Genomic DNA, 17,571 nt, shown 5'->3' on the forward strand with positions numbered 1-17,571 from the left:
TATTTTTAAAAGCAATTGAGCAATCTATAGAATTAAAGCCATTTACAAATTCATTAGAGAGCGAGCATGGTGTAGTGGTTTGAGCATTGGACTATGACTCTGGAGACCAGGGTTCGATTTCCCTTTTGACCATGGAAAGTCACACACTCGGAGACCCCAAAAGCCCAGTGTGGTGTTGTAGGTTGAGAGTAGGGCAAAGAGAGCAGGGTTCGAAACCCTCCTCAACCTTGGGCAAAAGTCACATGCTCTCAGCCTCAGGGGAAGTCAACGGCAAATCTCCCCTGAACAAATCCCGCCAAGAAAACCTCATGATAGGGTCACCATAAGTTGGAGACAATTTGAAGGCGCACAACAAGAAACAACCGATTCATTAATAGACAGGATATCTAAACACAACATCAAGAAAATCAGCACACCATTAAAAGCCTATTGCAGTCATTTCCAAAAAGTCTAAAATAGGAAAGTTTTCACTTGGCAGCAGAAAGAGAGCAGAGGGAACCACCTTGGCCTCCTTAAAGACCAGAGCCTAGAAATGTTTGTGGGGGTTATATTTAGTACAGCTCTCAGAATCCCCAAGGAAGCATTACTGGGATTTGGGATGATTTGGGATATGGTACTTCTACAAAAGGGACCTATCTGAGACTGTCTAAGATTCAGAGGCATTTCAAACTGTAGCTACAGAGCTGGAATATGATCTGCCAAGTAATGTAGAACAGAGACAACAGTAGCGGGTTTCCCCACTCCGTTTTATCTTTTAACACAGAACAAAATACTCACTCTTTGCTTTTAAAATGATGGAGGATAAGATGGTGATGGGTAAACTGAATCAAGAGGATATTGAGCCTTATATAGAGATATATAAGGATTTGATGGGCTGGGAGGTTGAGAGACATCTTGGACCACTAGTCTTCTTGTGGCAGTTGAAATGTTAGGAAAAATGCCTTTTTCCGCCATTGTAAAATGCCCCTGAGAGCCAGGATGGTGCACTGGTTGATCTTCTAGGACTTTGGAAGACCAGGGTTCAAATCCCTGCTTGACTGTGAGAGCAAGTCACACTTTCACAGCTTCAGAGGAAGGCAGTGGCGAACCCTTTCTGAACAAATCTTGCACTCCAATTTTTTTTTAAATAAAACCTTAATTCACCTCAAACCTGGAGTCCTCCCAGTGAGTCCTGGTGTACACTGGTGAAAATGATCCAAAGGTTACCCATGCTTCTTGAAATGCTCATTTCGGCCCTGTACAGACAGGTCAAAATAAAGCTGCTTCGGGTCACTTTGGAGGTATGCTGTTTAAATGATGTATACGTCCTAAGAGTCTGGAAGCCGTGCCAAAGCCACACTCCAATTCTAAGGACTGGAGCATGGCTTTGGTGCGGTGTCTGGACTCTTAGGACGCATGCATCATTTAAACAGCATACTTCCAAAGTGACCCGAAGCAGCTTTATTTTGGACTGTCTGTATGGTCCCTTCCTGAACATTTGGAGCATCACTGACAGTTGGTGTGGACCCCCTAGTTTTCCCAAACTGTTCTTTGGGTAACAGTTTGAATCTCTGCTCAGCTATGGAAACCCACAAATTAAGCTCTCTCTCAGTTTAAAGGAAGGCAATGGCAAACCCTCTGAGAACAAATCTTGCCGAGAATATTTTGCGCCTCCGGGTTACCATAAGTCAGAAGCAACTTGAAGGCACACAACAAGCACAACAACATTGCCCCTGAGCTTGGGCCTTTTAGAGTCTGCTTGTGGCCTTTCTATCAATACAGTATCCATGTGTGTGTTCGCATTGCCGTGGGGCTCAGGATAGTAGAAAAAGAAAGAAAGAAAGAAAGAAAAGGCAATTGATTTCATTAAGCACACATTCATGAGTGAGCTGACAGCCTTATGTAATTTCGATTGTAGCAGCAATGAATGCAAAGCCCGGCCAGATATTTTTCTGCCCCAATGCCATCTCTTTATCCCTTGCCCACATCAGTCACTCACTATTCCCATGACTGCTCTCGAGTTTTGTACCAAGCGATGCCTCTTGCCGCACCCTTGTTTCCCCTCCACATTGAACCTTTCCCATCTTGGTCATTTGGCCTTAGTTTGGCATGTGTGCACATGTGTGCACACACAGAATAGGAGCAAACATCTTTCCTCCCTGCCACCCGCATCAGAACAGGAAAGAATCATGAAAAAAACCCAAACAGGGAGATCTTATGACCAAATTTAAAAACACTTCCAGCTTTGTGGCCCTGTAGGCTTCCACAGAGGAAGCTGTCATGTTGTATTGTGGGTACGCAGAAAGGATATCCTTTAAAAACCCAAACAGTAGGTTGCCGGATACAAAAGGAAACCCCTGTTTGTACTTGCTGAAAGTTATGTTTCACTTTTAAAGCATTTAGTGGGGGAAAAATAACTGCAAAAGGTTGCTCAACTTGCACATCTCTCTTTCTTTGTTTCTCTTTGTGTGTGTGGTCAGACTGGAAGCATTTTGGCCTCCGGCATTTTGAATTCGGTGGAAAGTAACTCAGACCAAAGGCTGCTTCTTTGTGCTGTCTGTGGGAGTCTTGACTGAGATTGGAGGCTAAAATGGTATTTTTCCTATGCATGTTGCCACAGCCTTTGAGCAAATAATGGAATTTGTCAGATCTTATGCAAGCTTGTTCCTTAAAAAAAACAACCAGTTTTAAATTCTTTTTGAAAACATGCTTCTGGTCCCTTTGGTCATGGTCAATGGAAATATGTGGGTGGTTTTCAGCAAAAGATTTGGAAAATGCTTCTATAGGGCTTCTATAGAGCAGTGGTTCCCAACCTTTGGTCCTCCATTTATTTTGAATCTCAGCTCCCAGAAGCCCCAGCCAACTTGACCAACAGGCAGGAATTACGGGAGCTGAAGTCCAAATCATCCGGAGGACCAAAGGTTGGGAATCACTGGGCCTAGAACAACTTATTCTGACTGGTTGACCTCCAGATGTTTTGAATTGCAATATCCATGAAGTCCTGTCAGCATGGCCAATAGTCAGGGGGAATGGGAGTTAGAAGATGGGACCCAAAGGTACTGTGTCTTCATGGATCTGAGTCCCTTCCTGTGTTGAGATTACTGATAAATTGGATGACCTTTCAGTAACTTTTCTTAATTCACTCCTAGTGGCATTTTCTTTTACCACAAATTCAGGCATATTCTTATAGTACTGTATGAGCAGATGGGAAAACTGGTCACGTAAGTGTCAACTAACTTACCCAAGCAGAAGGGTGTACTGAGATCTTGCCAGGGGGGAGATTGGGTAGCATGACTTCCATGAGATTGGGGGCAATGAACCTGCGCTGGGTTTAGTATAGAGAACCCATCGGTGGTACTTGACCCTAAGGTTTGGTCCACGGATAGTTCCTTTAAAGTTCAAAACAACACCCGAAGTGGATGTCCTGCTTCTTTGTCATGGAAACCACCAGCTGCCACTGGAATTGCATGTAGTTGGTTTCATCCTGATGGGCCTTAGTCTCAGTTGGCATCAGCTGCCACTGCAAAAGAGGAGCCTTCAATTTATGGCTTGACTTTCCAGATCAATGTAAAATAAACGTAGTTGTTCTGTGGGTACTGCTTGAGTCTCCCTTTTCTGGAAGTCTAAAATATTCCAACAACCAAAACCTTTTTTTCATGGGAGGCTGAGATAATGACGCCTTTGCTTCCTGACAGTTCATTGTACGCAAACTTAGTTTGATGTACAAAATTGTTTAAAATGTTGTATAAAATTACTTTCAGACTGTATGTATAAGGTGTATCCAAATCCAAAACACTGCTGATCCCACGCATTTTGGATAAGAGGGGATTCAACCTGTGTTAGTAAGTCAGCCTGCACCTAAAGCTAAGGGTCTGTATTTGAAGCACATGCATACCACTTCCCTGTTTTTTATTTTGCCTCCCACTTCCCCCGCCATGGCTGTGTTTAGTTTTCCTTGTGTTAATTTTAGACTATAAAACAAGAAGTGTTTAATTAAAGGCACAGGAGCCTTTCAAAGATGCAATATAACTTTGCCTACCTACCATTTTATATGTCCTTAAAACGCCACTAAACTGGTTTGAAAACATAGGGGAAGGTGAAACTGGGGAGGAGATTTGCAATGGATTCACAGTGACATTGGAAGGACTGTAAAAAGGAGCAAACAAAGGAAAGGACAGATTGAGGAAGCAATCTGTCTTCCCCTTTAACATAAGACTTTTTTGCAGTTTGTATAAAGCGTGCTTAAGGAAGTTGAGTCTTATGATTTCCATCTCCTTTCCAATTGCAGAACTGGAATAGAGGAGGCACAGAATTTATGTGTGTGTCTGCCTGAATCTGAAAGAGAGAGAGAGATTGGGCAGGGAATGTGGTCTGTGCCACTGCCTTTAAAAACAGTGCGGAAACTGGCACAGAATACAGTGATCTGAATGTTGGCAGGCACTAAGTATTTTTACCATATTGCATCACGTGATTCTAGGCCCAGTTCACACTGCTTGAATTAATTCACTTTTAAAGCCCTTGCTAGTTTGAGTCCAAATTATTTCAAGGTAGCTACAGAGCACCAAAATCAACTGTGGAGGCCCAGCTCATGGCTGCCAAGGAAGGAGGTTATTCCGGTGGGCTTGAAAGATGGGGCCTTCTTCTTGGAGCCTTCTTGCTGCCACACCTTGGAGGCTGAGAATACTTCTTCCCCATTCCTGGCAGTTAAAAGAAAGGATAATAGCAAAGCTATGATCTTTTCTTTTGCTGGAATGGGGAAGAAGCACTCGTGGGACTTTCTGGTTGGTATCCCGTTTGGTTATTCCCAACTAAAGTAAGCCCATTCAATCCACTGTTTAGTTGTGAATCGACAGATAGAAAATTCCAAATGGTTCGGTGGCTCAACTATAGCAGGACTAACTAGGGTTTAGCCTCTATTTTGTGTCAAAATAGCTTGGTTGGCTTTGGCTACTGTCACACTGATTTGGGTGGGTTGCGGTGTTGAGGATATCCTTTGCTTCTCTTTGTCACTGAGTCAGTTTGAGCCTGACTAAGGAGCATGAATTTACATTTCTTAGCTTTTATTTTGTAATGCCCTACATTTTTCTTGCATGTCCTACATTTTGCAGAGCCGTGTCCTCCTTTGCAGTTATGGTATCTGGCCACCCTGATCTAACCCCATCTTAAAACCTCCAAAGAAGGAGAGTCTTCCACCCTCTGAGGCAGTCCATTCCACTATGAAATAGCTCTCACAGTAAAGAAATCCTTCCTAATGTTTAGACAGCATCTCTTTTCTTGTAAATCGATTCCACTTGTTCGTATTCTAGCCTCTGGAGCAGCAGAGGTGGGGGGAGAAAAGCTTGTTTCATCTTCTGCATGACATGCTTTCAGATATTTAAAGAGGACTATCATGCCACTTCTCAGTCTTCTCTTTCCCAAGCTAGACATGCCCAGCTCCCAAGCCATTCCTCACAGGGCTTAGTTTCCAGACCGTATCTGCATGGGAAAGTCCAAAAGATCCTCACTTTGCATTCCTGGATGGTCTGTTTAACTCATTTGGCTGTGAAAGAAAATTGCTTTCAGGGAACAGACTAAAAAGGAAGCTTGGAATGCCACTCCGTTTCTTCAAAGCTTTGGGGACTAGTCGGCTGCAGGTCTCCTTGCCAACCGCCAGCCCTGTCCTAGTTGCCAGTCCGTTCTTCTCCTCCTCTGGCCGTTTTCCTCCTCCGCCTCTCTTTGCTTTCTGTCTGCTCAGGTCCCTTTTGTCTCCCCCATGGATATACATCATCCATCATTGCCTAACAGAGTGATACTGTTGATGGTGCAGCTTGTACCCAGTAATTACACACCACCGTAGAGATGGTTAAAGGACTTTAAAGGAATCTGGGCTTGGATAATGGAAAATAATAGGATGACAGATCATCTGCTCTCTGGCAGTTGCATGTCTGTATTTGAACGGGCGGATGGTGTGTCAAGTTTGGTGATGCTGCACATGCTGTGCATGGAAAAGAATGCATTTACAATTGCACAGGCTGCCCCAAAATGCCAATACATGAATAAATAGAATGTTGTTGTTGATGATGATTATGATGATGATGTTGTGCCTTCAAGTCATTTTTGACTTATGACGAACCAAAGGTGAACCTATCATGGGGTTTTCTTGACAAGATTGGTTCACAGGAGGTTTGCCACTGCCTTTCTCTGAGGCTGAGAGAGAGTGACTTGCCCAATTGGGTTGCATGGCTGACCAGGTAATTGAACCTTGGTAACCAGAGTTATGTTCCACCACTTAAACCATTACGCCAGGCTGGCTTGAAGAAGAAGGCATTTTTAAAATGTAAACCACTTTTTTGCATTGATGTTTTAATGGGGGGAAATTGCACCCTGCTTATTCTGTTAGTACCGTGAAACATTATTGTATTCATTAGCAACCATGTTTTCATGCTTTCTAACATGGACACTGTTAGTTATTAGACTTTGGGGAAATTTTTAAAATATGCAACAGCATATTAAATATGCTGTTTAAATATTAAATATTATTTTTAATGTTTAATAGCATACAGAGAGTGCAGCCTATTTAAAAGGTGATTGCCACTCCCTTTAGTTTCCTAGAGGAGGCAATTTTCTCCTTTATGGCCAGAAAAGGAGGAATGAGGATTTTGGCCCGGACCATATTTGGCCAACCTCTGGTTTTGACTAAAAAGCTTTGGGATGAACTGTTGAGTGTTGTGGCCCAGAAAGGCAAAGGAGAGTGACTCAGGCCAGGAATACCTGCCAGGTGAGTGGAGGATGTTGAGCAAAATGAACTTGAGATTCCTCCAGCGAATTATCCTTGCCATGATGTTCTTACAAAAGGAAGGCGGAAAGCAGAAGCATAAACAACTTAGTCACTGTTAATAAATCCAGCGCTGCAGAAGGCTCATTCCAAAAACCTTGCATGGCTAGTTATTCCAAAGCATGGAAAACAACAGTTGTTCAAGTCCAGGACCATCTGGTACTTCCCTCTTTCTAAAATTCACAAACTTTTGTGGACCAACCAAAATGTACAAAATACATGTTGCAAGCTTTCGATGCACCACTGGCTTCCCTCCTTTCTATCTGATGTTTCCAAGCTCTGTTCTTTGTTTACTAAACCTGTAATTCTGGTCAGCTCCCACCCAAGTACTAACCAAGGCTGACCCTGGTTAGTACTGTCCAAGTTCAGACAGGAACTGGTGCCTTTTCAGGTATGGGTGACCTTGATCAAGTCACACTCTCTCAGCCTCTGGGGAAGGCAATGTCAAACCTCCTCTGAAGAAATCTCGCCAAGAAAACCCCATGATAGGTTCACCTTATGGTTGCCATAAGTCAGAAATGACCTGAAGGCATACAACACAGAGACATTCCATAGAATGGAGCCGTGGAGGTTAAAGTGGGTTGAAACTGCTGCAACGTCTGCAGTGCGGAAGCACTCCTTGTCTTCCCATTGGCCTTCTCTTTCTCACCTCCTACCTTTCTGCCTCACATCAGCTTCTCTGTCTTATGTCTATCATCCATCCTGCAGAATTCGGCAATGAGCTGCCCAGTTTAAGGCAGAGTGAAGTGTTTATGGCCTTGTTTTGTGGCCTTCTCCAGGTCTCATGCTGGAAATTCTTGATGCATTAGTTAATCGTCTGCAAGGACTCTGCTGCTTGTTACAAGGAAAGTGTGCGTGTGTTTGTGTGCCGGGTGAGGATGGTGGCTTATTATGTAATAGGGAGCAAGAGTGAACAAATTGCTTGTTCTTTCCAGTCCAAATATATTCATGTTCTTTGGAGGTGGTGCGATGCTGTTATGGTCCGGAAATGCCCCGTGGAAGCACTCCATCTGCGTTTGAACAATCAGAGGACTGAAAGGAACTCTGAAAGCATTTCCTCCAGGGACTCTTAAGGAATCAAAGAATGCACTGCAGTGAAGTGTCAGGAACTTTGGTTTTGTGGCTGCTGTGCCATTGTGCCTGGCCCAGGAGCCCTGTCAGGGGCAGCAGGGCTGTGAGAGCATATGGTGGTGCATGCTTGGAGATGACAACAACAAAGCCGGCAACTGCAAAGATGGCCCTGAAAAGCGACCCTTCGTGGCTTCATTTGGGAGTGCCAGGTTGCTGGGTCTGAGGGAAAAGGGGTCTTTGTGCCCTGCTGGCATGGGGCCCAGCAACACTTCTGAGTGCCCACTGTAGTGTTTATTTTAAACAAGCAGTGCCTGGTACCCCGGCCTCAAGCCAGGAGCAAGCAAGCTCAGAACTGGGGGAAGGTAGCACATTTTCCCCAGACGTTTTGGAGAGGAAGGGTTGATAGTCCCAAAAGGTAACTTTTTCAAGCTGGTGCTATTAGTGGTTTCAGCATTGGACTAGGACTCTGCAGATCAGGGTTCGGATCCCTGCTTGTGTATAAAAACCCACTGGGTGACCTTGGGCAAGTCCTCCTCAGACGATGGCAATGGCAAACCCGCTCTGAAAGTTGCCAAGAAAACCCTATGATAGGGTTGCCTTAGGGTTGCCATAAGTCAAAAATATCTTGGAGGCACACAACAACAACAAAGTAATTCAAGATATACTGTGTGTGCATGTGTGGCTCCATTTACTTTTACAGAACTATAGCTGCGTAGTTCACTTTTAGCTGCCAAGGTGTTGTGACCACAACAGGGCTGGCCTGGCATTGGTCAGAGTAAGGCAACTGCCTCAGAAAGCAGATGGGAAACGTCTGGCATCCGTCTTAAACACTGAGAAATCGTCATGAAGGGCAGTGTCATGTGTGCCTCATAGCAGCTGCCAGATTCAAGGCTGGACAGGGCCCCTGTACATTGAATGATTGTGTAGAAGAGGGAATTTCAGCAAGTGCTACTTGTCACACAAACAGCTGGGATTCCCATTATATGTACAGGAACTTACATCAGTTTTTACTCTGGCAACCTAGCCTTGTCTTGCATCCCTTTAAACTACCTGGCTGCCTTCAGTTGTGGTGGAAAGGATCACACTACACAATTATAGCATTATTTTTCTACTTCAACTGCCATGGCGTGTGACTTGCCCAAGTGGGTTTCATGACCAAGCTTGGAATCGAACCCTGGTCTCCAGAGTCATACTCCAACACTCAAACCACTGTGCCATGCTACCTGAACTACAAATCCCAAGATTTCATGGGATGTTGCCGTGGCAGTAAACGTGGCATAATAATGCTATAATTGTGTAGTGTGAATCTCTGTGTGTGCACACACTTGTATGAATGAGAGAGACTAAGCTGCTGTTTTGAACTGTCTTTTCCTCTTATCTTTTGCAGCCTCCAAAGTGATCCTCCCAGAAGTGATGCAACTCCCCCCAAGTGAACAGAATAGCCATTTGCATGGCACAATGCCCCTCACAAGGGAGGCAGATACACACAGGAGTGACCGGTCTCCCTCACCACCCTCTCCAGCAGCCGCTCTTCAGTCCTCTGCAGGGGCAGCGTTGCCTACTCAAAATGGCCACCCTGGCGTCAAGATGGCCACAGTACCAGCTGCCGAAATGAAACCTCTCCTTCAGACTAGCCAAGAGAGCTGCCCGCCCTCCACACTCCTTCCAACTGTGGAGACCTTGCCGCCTAAGAGTGACCGCCCTCCACCCATCGGTGCCCCAACCACACCTCCTGCAGAAGAAACACATCTAGAAGAAACCCCCCGACCATCACCCAAGAATAATGAACAGCCTTCCCCTACCCAGGGGTCTGCCAGCCCCCGGACCAAGCAAGGTATTGACTGGAATTCTGTTGGTGGCTTACACAGGCATACCTTTCCCAGCAGGAATGGCTGGACATTTTGGTCCAATGCAGAATGTTTGCATTCAGTTCAAGGTTGCAATTGCATTGTGGCGCATGCAATGCCATTGTGCATGGAGTTGTGCATGTGCATCAGATGCACATACGGACACATGTGGTTGTGGATTTTGCTGTGTATTCAGGTGTGCATTCGGTTGCACACTGTTGTCATTCAACCCAAGGGTTGGATGGAATCATTGCATAATTCCACATGCTACCAAATCCTAATTTAAGATTTCAGCCAAGGCTGGTATACCAAAGCTTTGACTTTGACTCTTGAAATGAAAGCAGGCTAAGCAGATGTTGGGTGTTGTGATGTATGGCTTATAGACTACAGGGATTCCTGCAAGTGGTGAGGGTCTGCTGTGTGTGGTGGTACATTGTCCCCATTGGTATGAGCTGGGCCTCCTTGTGTTCCCACCATTCGTGCAGGAACTCAGGGCTGAAGGTTTCAGTAAAATGAGCAGATGGCCTCCCTAGCATACCTGAGACTAGCTTAACACAGTTGGAAGCAAGTGTATATGGCCATCCAAAGTAGGGATACAAATGGTGTGGCCCTCCAGATATTGTTCCCTGCAAGTTCCAGGGTCCCAGCCAGCATAGCTAAAAGTGCAGAATAGTGAGGGATAATAGCAGCTGCAATACAGCAACATCTGAATACCTCACTAAACTACAATTTGGATAAATCACAGCAACTAAATTGGAGTCAAACTGCTTTAATTCTGCAGTGTATCTATACCCTCAGAGACTGTATTTTAGTTTTGTCCGACAGGAACCATGCATATCTACAGGAGAAAGTAAAAGGGAAACCAGTCTTGGAGGGCACAGCCATTGAATTAATCCACTCTTACCTGTCTTGCTTTGTCTCAGTGAGCTAGTTTAGACATTTGTTCTCTGTGCCTGCCCAACTTAGGACTTTTCTGTCATGCTCATTTGTACAGTGGCAAGTTGCAGAAAAATGAAAAGGAAAAAAAGAACAGGATTCCTGCATTTGTAATAGCTTTTCAGGAGGAAGCTGACTAGTGTTGCTCAGTGGTTCTGAATCACCAGTCTTCCAGATATTTGGGGCTTCAGCTCCAGAATTTCTGGGCACTGGCCATACTGGCTGGGACTTTGGGGAGTTGATGTCTCACACATCTGAAGAAACGGAGTTTTAGAACCAGTGGTGTAGCTGCTCCCACAAGCATTTGCATCTGGCCACCCTGCGCGCACATCCAAATTCAGCCTCACCCTGTACATGCAATATGCAACATGGTTAGCTCCAAACTGCATCATAAACTTTCCAGGAAATCAGCACTGCGATTGATCCTTCGGTGTGTTGAATTCATGTGTATCATGACCTTGGATGAACCATCCCCATGTTTGTGGTCAGGTAGGATGGATAGCCATGCTCTTGCATTCAGAGTTTGGAGAAAGTTAGTTATTTGGATGGTAATTCCCAGAGTCTCTCAGCTTGCGTGTACTCTATCCATGCTGGGTGAGGGATTATGAAAGTTGTCATCCTAAAAGGTCACCTTTCTGAGTTCTGCTTATGTTGCTTTATGTAAAGAGGTGGATTGGCTTGAAGGCATCATCCAGAATTCTTAACCACTCTGCATCTTTCATACGTTCGACTATTTATTTTCTATATGAAGAATATATAGTGGCCACCCAGGCAGTATTTGCTCATTGTAGTCTGTGGGCAAAAACAGGCATAATGTTTAAACTTTGTAGCACACCTAGGAGATGTTGGACATTTCATAAATCAGTAATGGCTGACAAGGCTTAATACCCTGAAGGCACCAAATCCCGTCTTATTTTGGAAGCTAAGCAAGATGGGGCTTGGATAATACTTGGCTGGTGACCACCGATGAATAGCAAGTGCTGTAGGCTAGAGTTCAAAGGAAGGAAGTGGCAAAACCACCTCTGAGTATTCCTTGCCTAACAAAATGCTAGGAAATTTATGGAGCCGCCCTAAGTTGGCAGACAACTTGAAGGCGCATACACATATATGCTCTTACTGACGTGTTTTTGTGATTATTTCACTCTGGCTTATGGCAACTCTACTATGCATTTTCCTTGGCAATATATATTCAGAGGTGGCTTTCCATTGTCTTCCTCTGAATATAACCTATAGCACCTGGTATCCCTTTATGGTCTCCCTTCTAAGTACAGGTTGAGTCTTAGCTAGAATTCCAAAATACTTCAAAACTGACATTTCTTTGCATGAGTGGCTGAGACAGTGACACCTTTGCTTTCTGATGGTTCAGGGTACACAAACTTTGCTTCGTGCATTGTATAAGATTACCTTCAGGCTGTGTGTATAAGGTGTAGATGAAACTTGAATCTTGTATTTCGACTTGGGCCCCATCTCCAAGATATCTCATTAGTTACGTATATGCAAATACAACTATTCCACCATAATAATAATAAAGAAATAATTCTGAGATCTAAAACATTTCTGGTCCCAAGCATTTTGGGTAAGGGAGACTCAACTTGTACTACCCAGACCTGGCCCTGCTTAGCTTTTGAAATCAGTAACTACCTGGTACCTTCAGGGTATGTAGGCTGTTGGTAACGTATGCAGGCGTAATTGAAAAATATACCTTTGTATGTACTTTTCTGTTTGTGGCAGATAGTGGAATTCACCACTTCCATTTGTGGTGGCCCCCTTCCTGAGCTGCTTACTTGATGCCAGACTGGACTTCCTTCTCCAGGTCCATTTGGTAGCCATGGGAGAATAGAGGGCAGCTGGGCAATAGCCAGATGTGTTCCTGCATCAGGCAGCAGGAAGGAGAAAGCATCCTCCTGGTCTTCCCAGGCATCCTCCAGAGCTCCAGGAGGAGGATGAAGTCTTCCTGCAGCCGGATTCAGGAATGCAGACAGCTGCTATCGGCCTGCCCCTCATCTCCCACCCATTCTCCCCAACCAGTTTTAGAGAGGATGGGATAGAGGGGTGGGGGATTTTGTTGTTTATTATATTGTACTTTTAAACTCTGTTGTTACCCGCCTTGATCCCCCAAAAGGGAAGAGGCGGGATATAAATAAATATTATTATTATTATTATTATTATTATTATTATTATTATTATTTAACCATTGAATGCCCATGGCAAGGATACCTTGATGGACAACACTTATGCTGAAAGTCTAGACAAGGGAAAATACAGTGGCCCTTGTTATCTGCTGAGGTTTGGTTCCAGGATCCCCCATGAATAACAAAATCCGTGGATGCTCAAGTCCCATTAAATATAATGGCAGAGCAAAATAAAATGGAAAATCAAGGTTTGCTATTTGGAATTTGTACTTTTAAAAAAAAATATTTTTAAGCCTTGCATGTTTAAATCTGTGGATAAAAAAATCCATAGATAAGGAGGGCCGTCTGTATATACCTTACATTTTCATTTTCCTCTTGTGTATTACAGGACCTTGGCCCATAACAGTGGCATTTGTCGTAAATTGTTAACAAACGTTAAACTAAGAATAGTGACCTTAACGACAATAAAAAAGCTCCATTAATATATTGGGTTCCGAAAAGAAACCAAGTGTTAGCTGCTTTGTTACTGGGTGGTTTGTGGCTTGTTTTTGCAGCTTTTGGAGCAGACTTGTACATATAACTCTTAATTCCTTCCCTTCCCTTCTGGGTTCTTCCATTATCCACTTATAACTTACCAGGCTATGCCCCAGCTTCATCCCATCCCTTCCATATTTTCCCCAGGCTTTGAGCAGACCTTTTAGATTCACATACAGAGATACTTTTTAAAAAATACCTTGTCAACCCTAGCTAGAAATGGAGCATCATGTTTCTAGATTATTTTAAAAGCCTGCAAAGAGCAGCAGTAGCATATATAACAAACTTGGTTAATAAAAAAACTGGCCCAATGGCAGCTATATTCACAGCGAGTAGCCATAGGGGTTGACTCCATGTATTACAGCTTCTTGTGCCTTAAACACCAATTCTTTTGGCTTTTAGTATGAACAAAGCTACATGTGTCCTCCCTCCAACCAGCAAAGCATGGAAATGTTACATTTGGGGGTTATAATACCCCAAATCCCCCAGCAAGCATGGCTACTAGAAGTTGTAGTTCAAAGAAATAATATTCATATTATATGAGAGTGGGCTAGGCATATATGTTAATATATTTCTTGGCAAGACTCGTTCAGAGGGAGGTTGCTCTTGCCTTCCTTTCAGGCTGAGAGAGTGTAACCTACCCAAGGTCACCCAATGAGTTTCCATGGCCAAGTGGGAATTTGAAACCAACTCTCCTGGGTCCTAGACCAAAGCGTAAACCACTAACATCAGGCTGGCTCTGCATTCATATAAGCTGACCTATATTTCCAAAAAAGCCATGTTTTCCTGAAGTTGTGATCCGTTAAGTACATATTTATGGGTAGCTAAAGCAGTGACCGTTAAACAGTAAATGGCAAATGGTTAAGTTTCCAGCCTTGAAGTACAGATCTTTTGGCAACAGGAAGGGCATGCATCATCCAACCACCTTGACCGCTAGTTAAATTCTATGTTTCAGAGGCATAATTTTAAAGAACATGTCCACAAATATCAAAGATTGTTCCAGGACCAAATTGATATGTTGTAATACGTCCAACCAAAAAGGGGTAGCCACTGAGCTACACCCAAATCTTATGACCCAGGGACACATTATCCTTTTGCTGAAGTGGACAGTTTCTTTCTAAATAGGCTTAACCACTGATCGAAGAGGCTGGTGGAAACTTAAAAAGAGACTTGAGTTGTGTGCGTGTGTTTTTAAAATTAATGCATAACAACAACAACAATGAACAACCCACAACAACAGATGCCTGTTAATATGGTTGTATCTTTCTTTTAAACTGCAAACCACTTTGAGTCCCAATTATGGGACGAAAGCGGGAAATAAATAAATAGAAGGTTATCATACCTAAATTAAAAAACTATTCTAATCTGATATACTAACTATTGAAAACTAACATATCACCAAAGACAGCGAATTGTGGCTTCCAAATTACCTGGCAACCTTTATGTTACTCAACTGTATCTATTCAGAAATTAATCACATATCTTAAAAGTTAATAAAATGTTATCCAATATACTGGATGATCAACTAGAGAAAAAGCATGCAAGAGTTTCACGTTGTATGAAAACTGCTGCGAGAATGATTTAGTCACAGAGATGGAAAGAGACCACAATTCCATTTCAAGAAGACTTATTGTGGACACCGTATGAATTTGTAGAAATGGGCAAGCTTGCAATTGTAATGCATGATAAATCTAAGACTTGAATTGATATTATGGAGTCTTAATGTCTTTCTCTCTCCCCTAGATACACAGAAGGCTCAGGCCAGGCATAAACAGGCCCGAGAAAGGCGTGAGGAACGAGCCAAACATCTGGGTAAGCAGCAGCTTCATGTGTGTATTTGTGCCATGCATCTGAGGGCATCTGGCACACAATATAGAATATATACTGTTCCGCATCTAACAATACATCCAGAATCCCAGCCTCTTGGTGCTGATCTGTTGCTCTAGGTGTAGCTGTTATTCTATTTGGAGTTGATTCTTAGTCTGGAAAATCAGTGAAGCAACCATTACATTGTAGTTTTTGTTGTTGGTGCATGCCTTCAAGTCGACTCTAAGGCCGACTCTATCATGGGGTTTTCTTGGCAAGATTTGTTCAGAGTGGGTTTGCCTTTACCTTCTTCTGAGGCTGAGAGAGTGTGGCTTACCCAGTGGCTTCTTCTAGGGCAGTGGTTCCCAAACTTTGGTCTTCCAGATGTTTTGGACTTCAGGTCCCTATAGCCTTGACAGTTGACCAAACTGGCTTGGGCTTTTGGGACTTGAAGTCCAAAACAGTTGGAGACTAAAGTTTAGGCATCACTGTTGTAGGGGCTGAGAATATGTGATTGCCGAAGATTATCCAGTGGGTTTCTGTGGCCAAGCAAAGATTTGAACCCTGGTCTCCTGGTCCAACACACAAACCACGACACCATGCCAGACATACCAACATTTTTTTAAAAACATCAAGCTATGGAGAGGTTAAAGAAAGAGCTTCCTTTGTGATAGAGTTTGTTTTACCATTGAAACACTGGAGGAATGCCCTTTATGTGAACCAAAAATGTATTCTCTGAAGATGCCAGCCACAGCTGCTGGTGAAACGTCAGGAATAAACTCTTCTAGAACATGGCTGCATAGCCTGAAAAAACTCACAAAAACCAAAAATGTACCTTTCGTTTAAAAACAACAACAACAATGAAAACCTGGAACGCTTGAATTTGAGGTTGGGAAGGTGAATACGGGAAAGCTCTTTCCTGCAGATGGAGGTTTTGCTCATTTTTAAAAGGGATGTTTGCCTGCATTTTCTTGCGGACAATGTCATTTGAGAGCCTGTCTTGCATATGTACAGATTCTTGAGTGGGAAAAGCGGCCTCCTGCTTCTGTTTTTCTTTCCTGCTGTCCCAACAAAGATTGAGGGGGCGAGGATGGTGGGTCCCTTTGCTGCCATGCGCAACTGTGAGCTGTGGAGGGAATGTCTGGGCTGAGAACATTCCTTTCCCAGGCAATGGGATCAGTCAGTGGTAGTCATTAAATTTGCTGGGTGCTACTCTCTGCTCCAGTGACCTCCCTCCCGCTGCCCTCCACACCGTCACTTTCAGGGCCGCTCTTGTCTAAATCACTTTCCACCCCCATTCCCCTTTTGTTTGTCTTGAATGAGTTTTTCAAGCCAGCTCCCTCTCCTTTTGTGCATGGCCCAAAGTGCAACTTCCCTTCTCTCCCTCCTGCTAGCATCCTGCTCCACAATGGTTGGGTTGGGGTCTCCCATACCCCGCCTGCGGTCACCAGTTGTGAAGTTTGTACCTGGTGCTGTCTGCGTGTTTGTGTGTGTGTTTAGTTATTGCAGCTCCCTCCCTGCTTGGTCAGTTTCCATCGGCTTTTATCATTTCTTCCCTCCTCTTCATTGGAACAAAATTCTGTTTCATATCTGTCTGTCTGTCATCATTCTATTCTATTCCTTCCTTCCTTCCTTCCTTCTTCTAGCTAGCTACAATATTTATCTCTGTCTGCCTGCCATCTATCTATCTATTTTCTTTCTTTCTTTCTTTCTTTCTTTCTTTCTTTCTTTCTGCTACAATATTTCTCTCTTTGCCTGTCTGCCATCTATCTATCTATCTGTTCTTTTCTTTTTTCTCTCTCACTCTTTTATCTAGCTACAATATTTATCTCTTTGCCTGCCTGCCATCTATCTAAAATATCTATATGTCCTATTGTCCTCTTTTATCCATCTAATCTACAATATTTATCTGTTTGTCTGTCATCTATTTAAAATATCTGTCCATCTTATCTATCTATCTGTTTACAATATTTATCTGTTTGTTTGTCTGTCTGTCATCTCCAAAGTATCTATCTACAATATTTATCTGTCTGTCTGTCATCTATCTAAAAACTAAATACCTTATCTGTCTGTCCAACTATCCTGTCTGTCTGTCTGTCTATCTTCTACAGTATTTATCTGTCTATCTATCTAAAGTATCTAACTATCTCACCTATCTATCTATCTATCTATCTATCTATCTATCTATCTATCTATCTATTATATTTATCATTCTGTCTGTCTCATGCCTCCCATGGCCTAGCATGAATTCAAACTCTGATCTCCAGAGTCCAATGCTCAAACCATTCCATATTCTGGGTCTCATTGCAATATCAGAACCCACAAAATAGAAAAGAAATCAAGTAATAAACCAAAGAAACACCAATACAATAGAATATTTAATTTTAATCTCTAGATTGAGGGGGAATGGACCAGATCAGTGATCAGGAAAATGCTATATTTTTATGGCAGC

At 43.3% G+C, this 17,571-nt stretch overlaps 1 protein-coding gene across 5 annotated transcripts in view; it reads left to right on the forward strand.

Annotated features, from left to right (window-relative positions):
• The window catches only part of MAP7D1 (MAP7 domain containing 1), a 65,910-nt gene that overhangs the window by 23,591 nt on the left and 24,748 nt on the right, over positions 1 to 17,571 (forward strand). For all 5 annotated transcript variants that reach the window (XM_042439798.1, XM_042439799.1, XM_042439795.1 and 2 more), the window contains exons 2-3: positions 9,252 to 9,698; positions 15,057 to 15,125. In XM_042439798.1, coding sequence (XP_042295732.1) covers positions 9,252 to 9,698; positions 15,057 to 15,125 — 516 coding nt within the window. The remainder of the gene's footprint in view (positions 1 to 9,251; positions 9,699 to 15,056; positions 15,126 to 17,571) is intronic.

The sequence above is a fragment of the Sceloporus undulatus genome, chromosome 9 (assembly GCF_019175285.1).
Source record: "Sceloporus undulatus isolate JIND9_A2432 ecotype Alabama chromosome 9, SceUnd_v1.1, whole genome shotgun sequence".
NCBI classification, from domain to species: Eukaryota; Metazoa; Chordata; class Lepidosauria; order Squamata; family Phrynosomatidae; genus Sceloporus; species Sceloporus undulatus.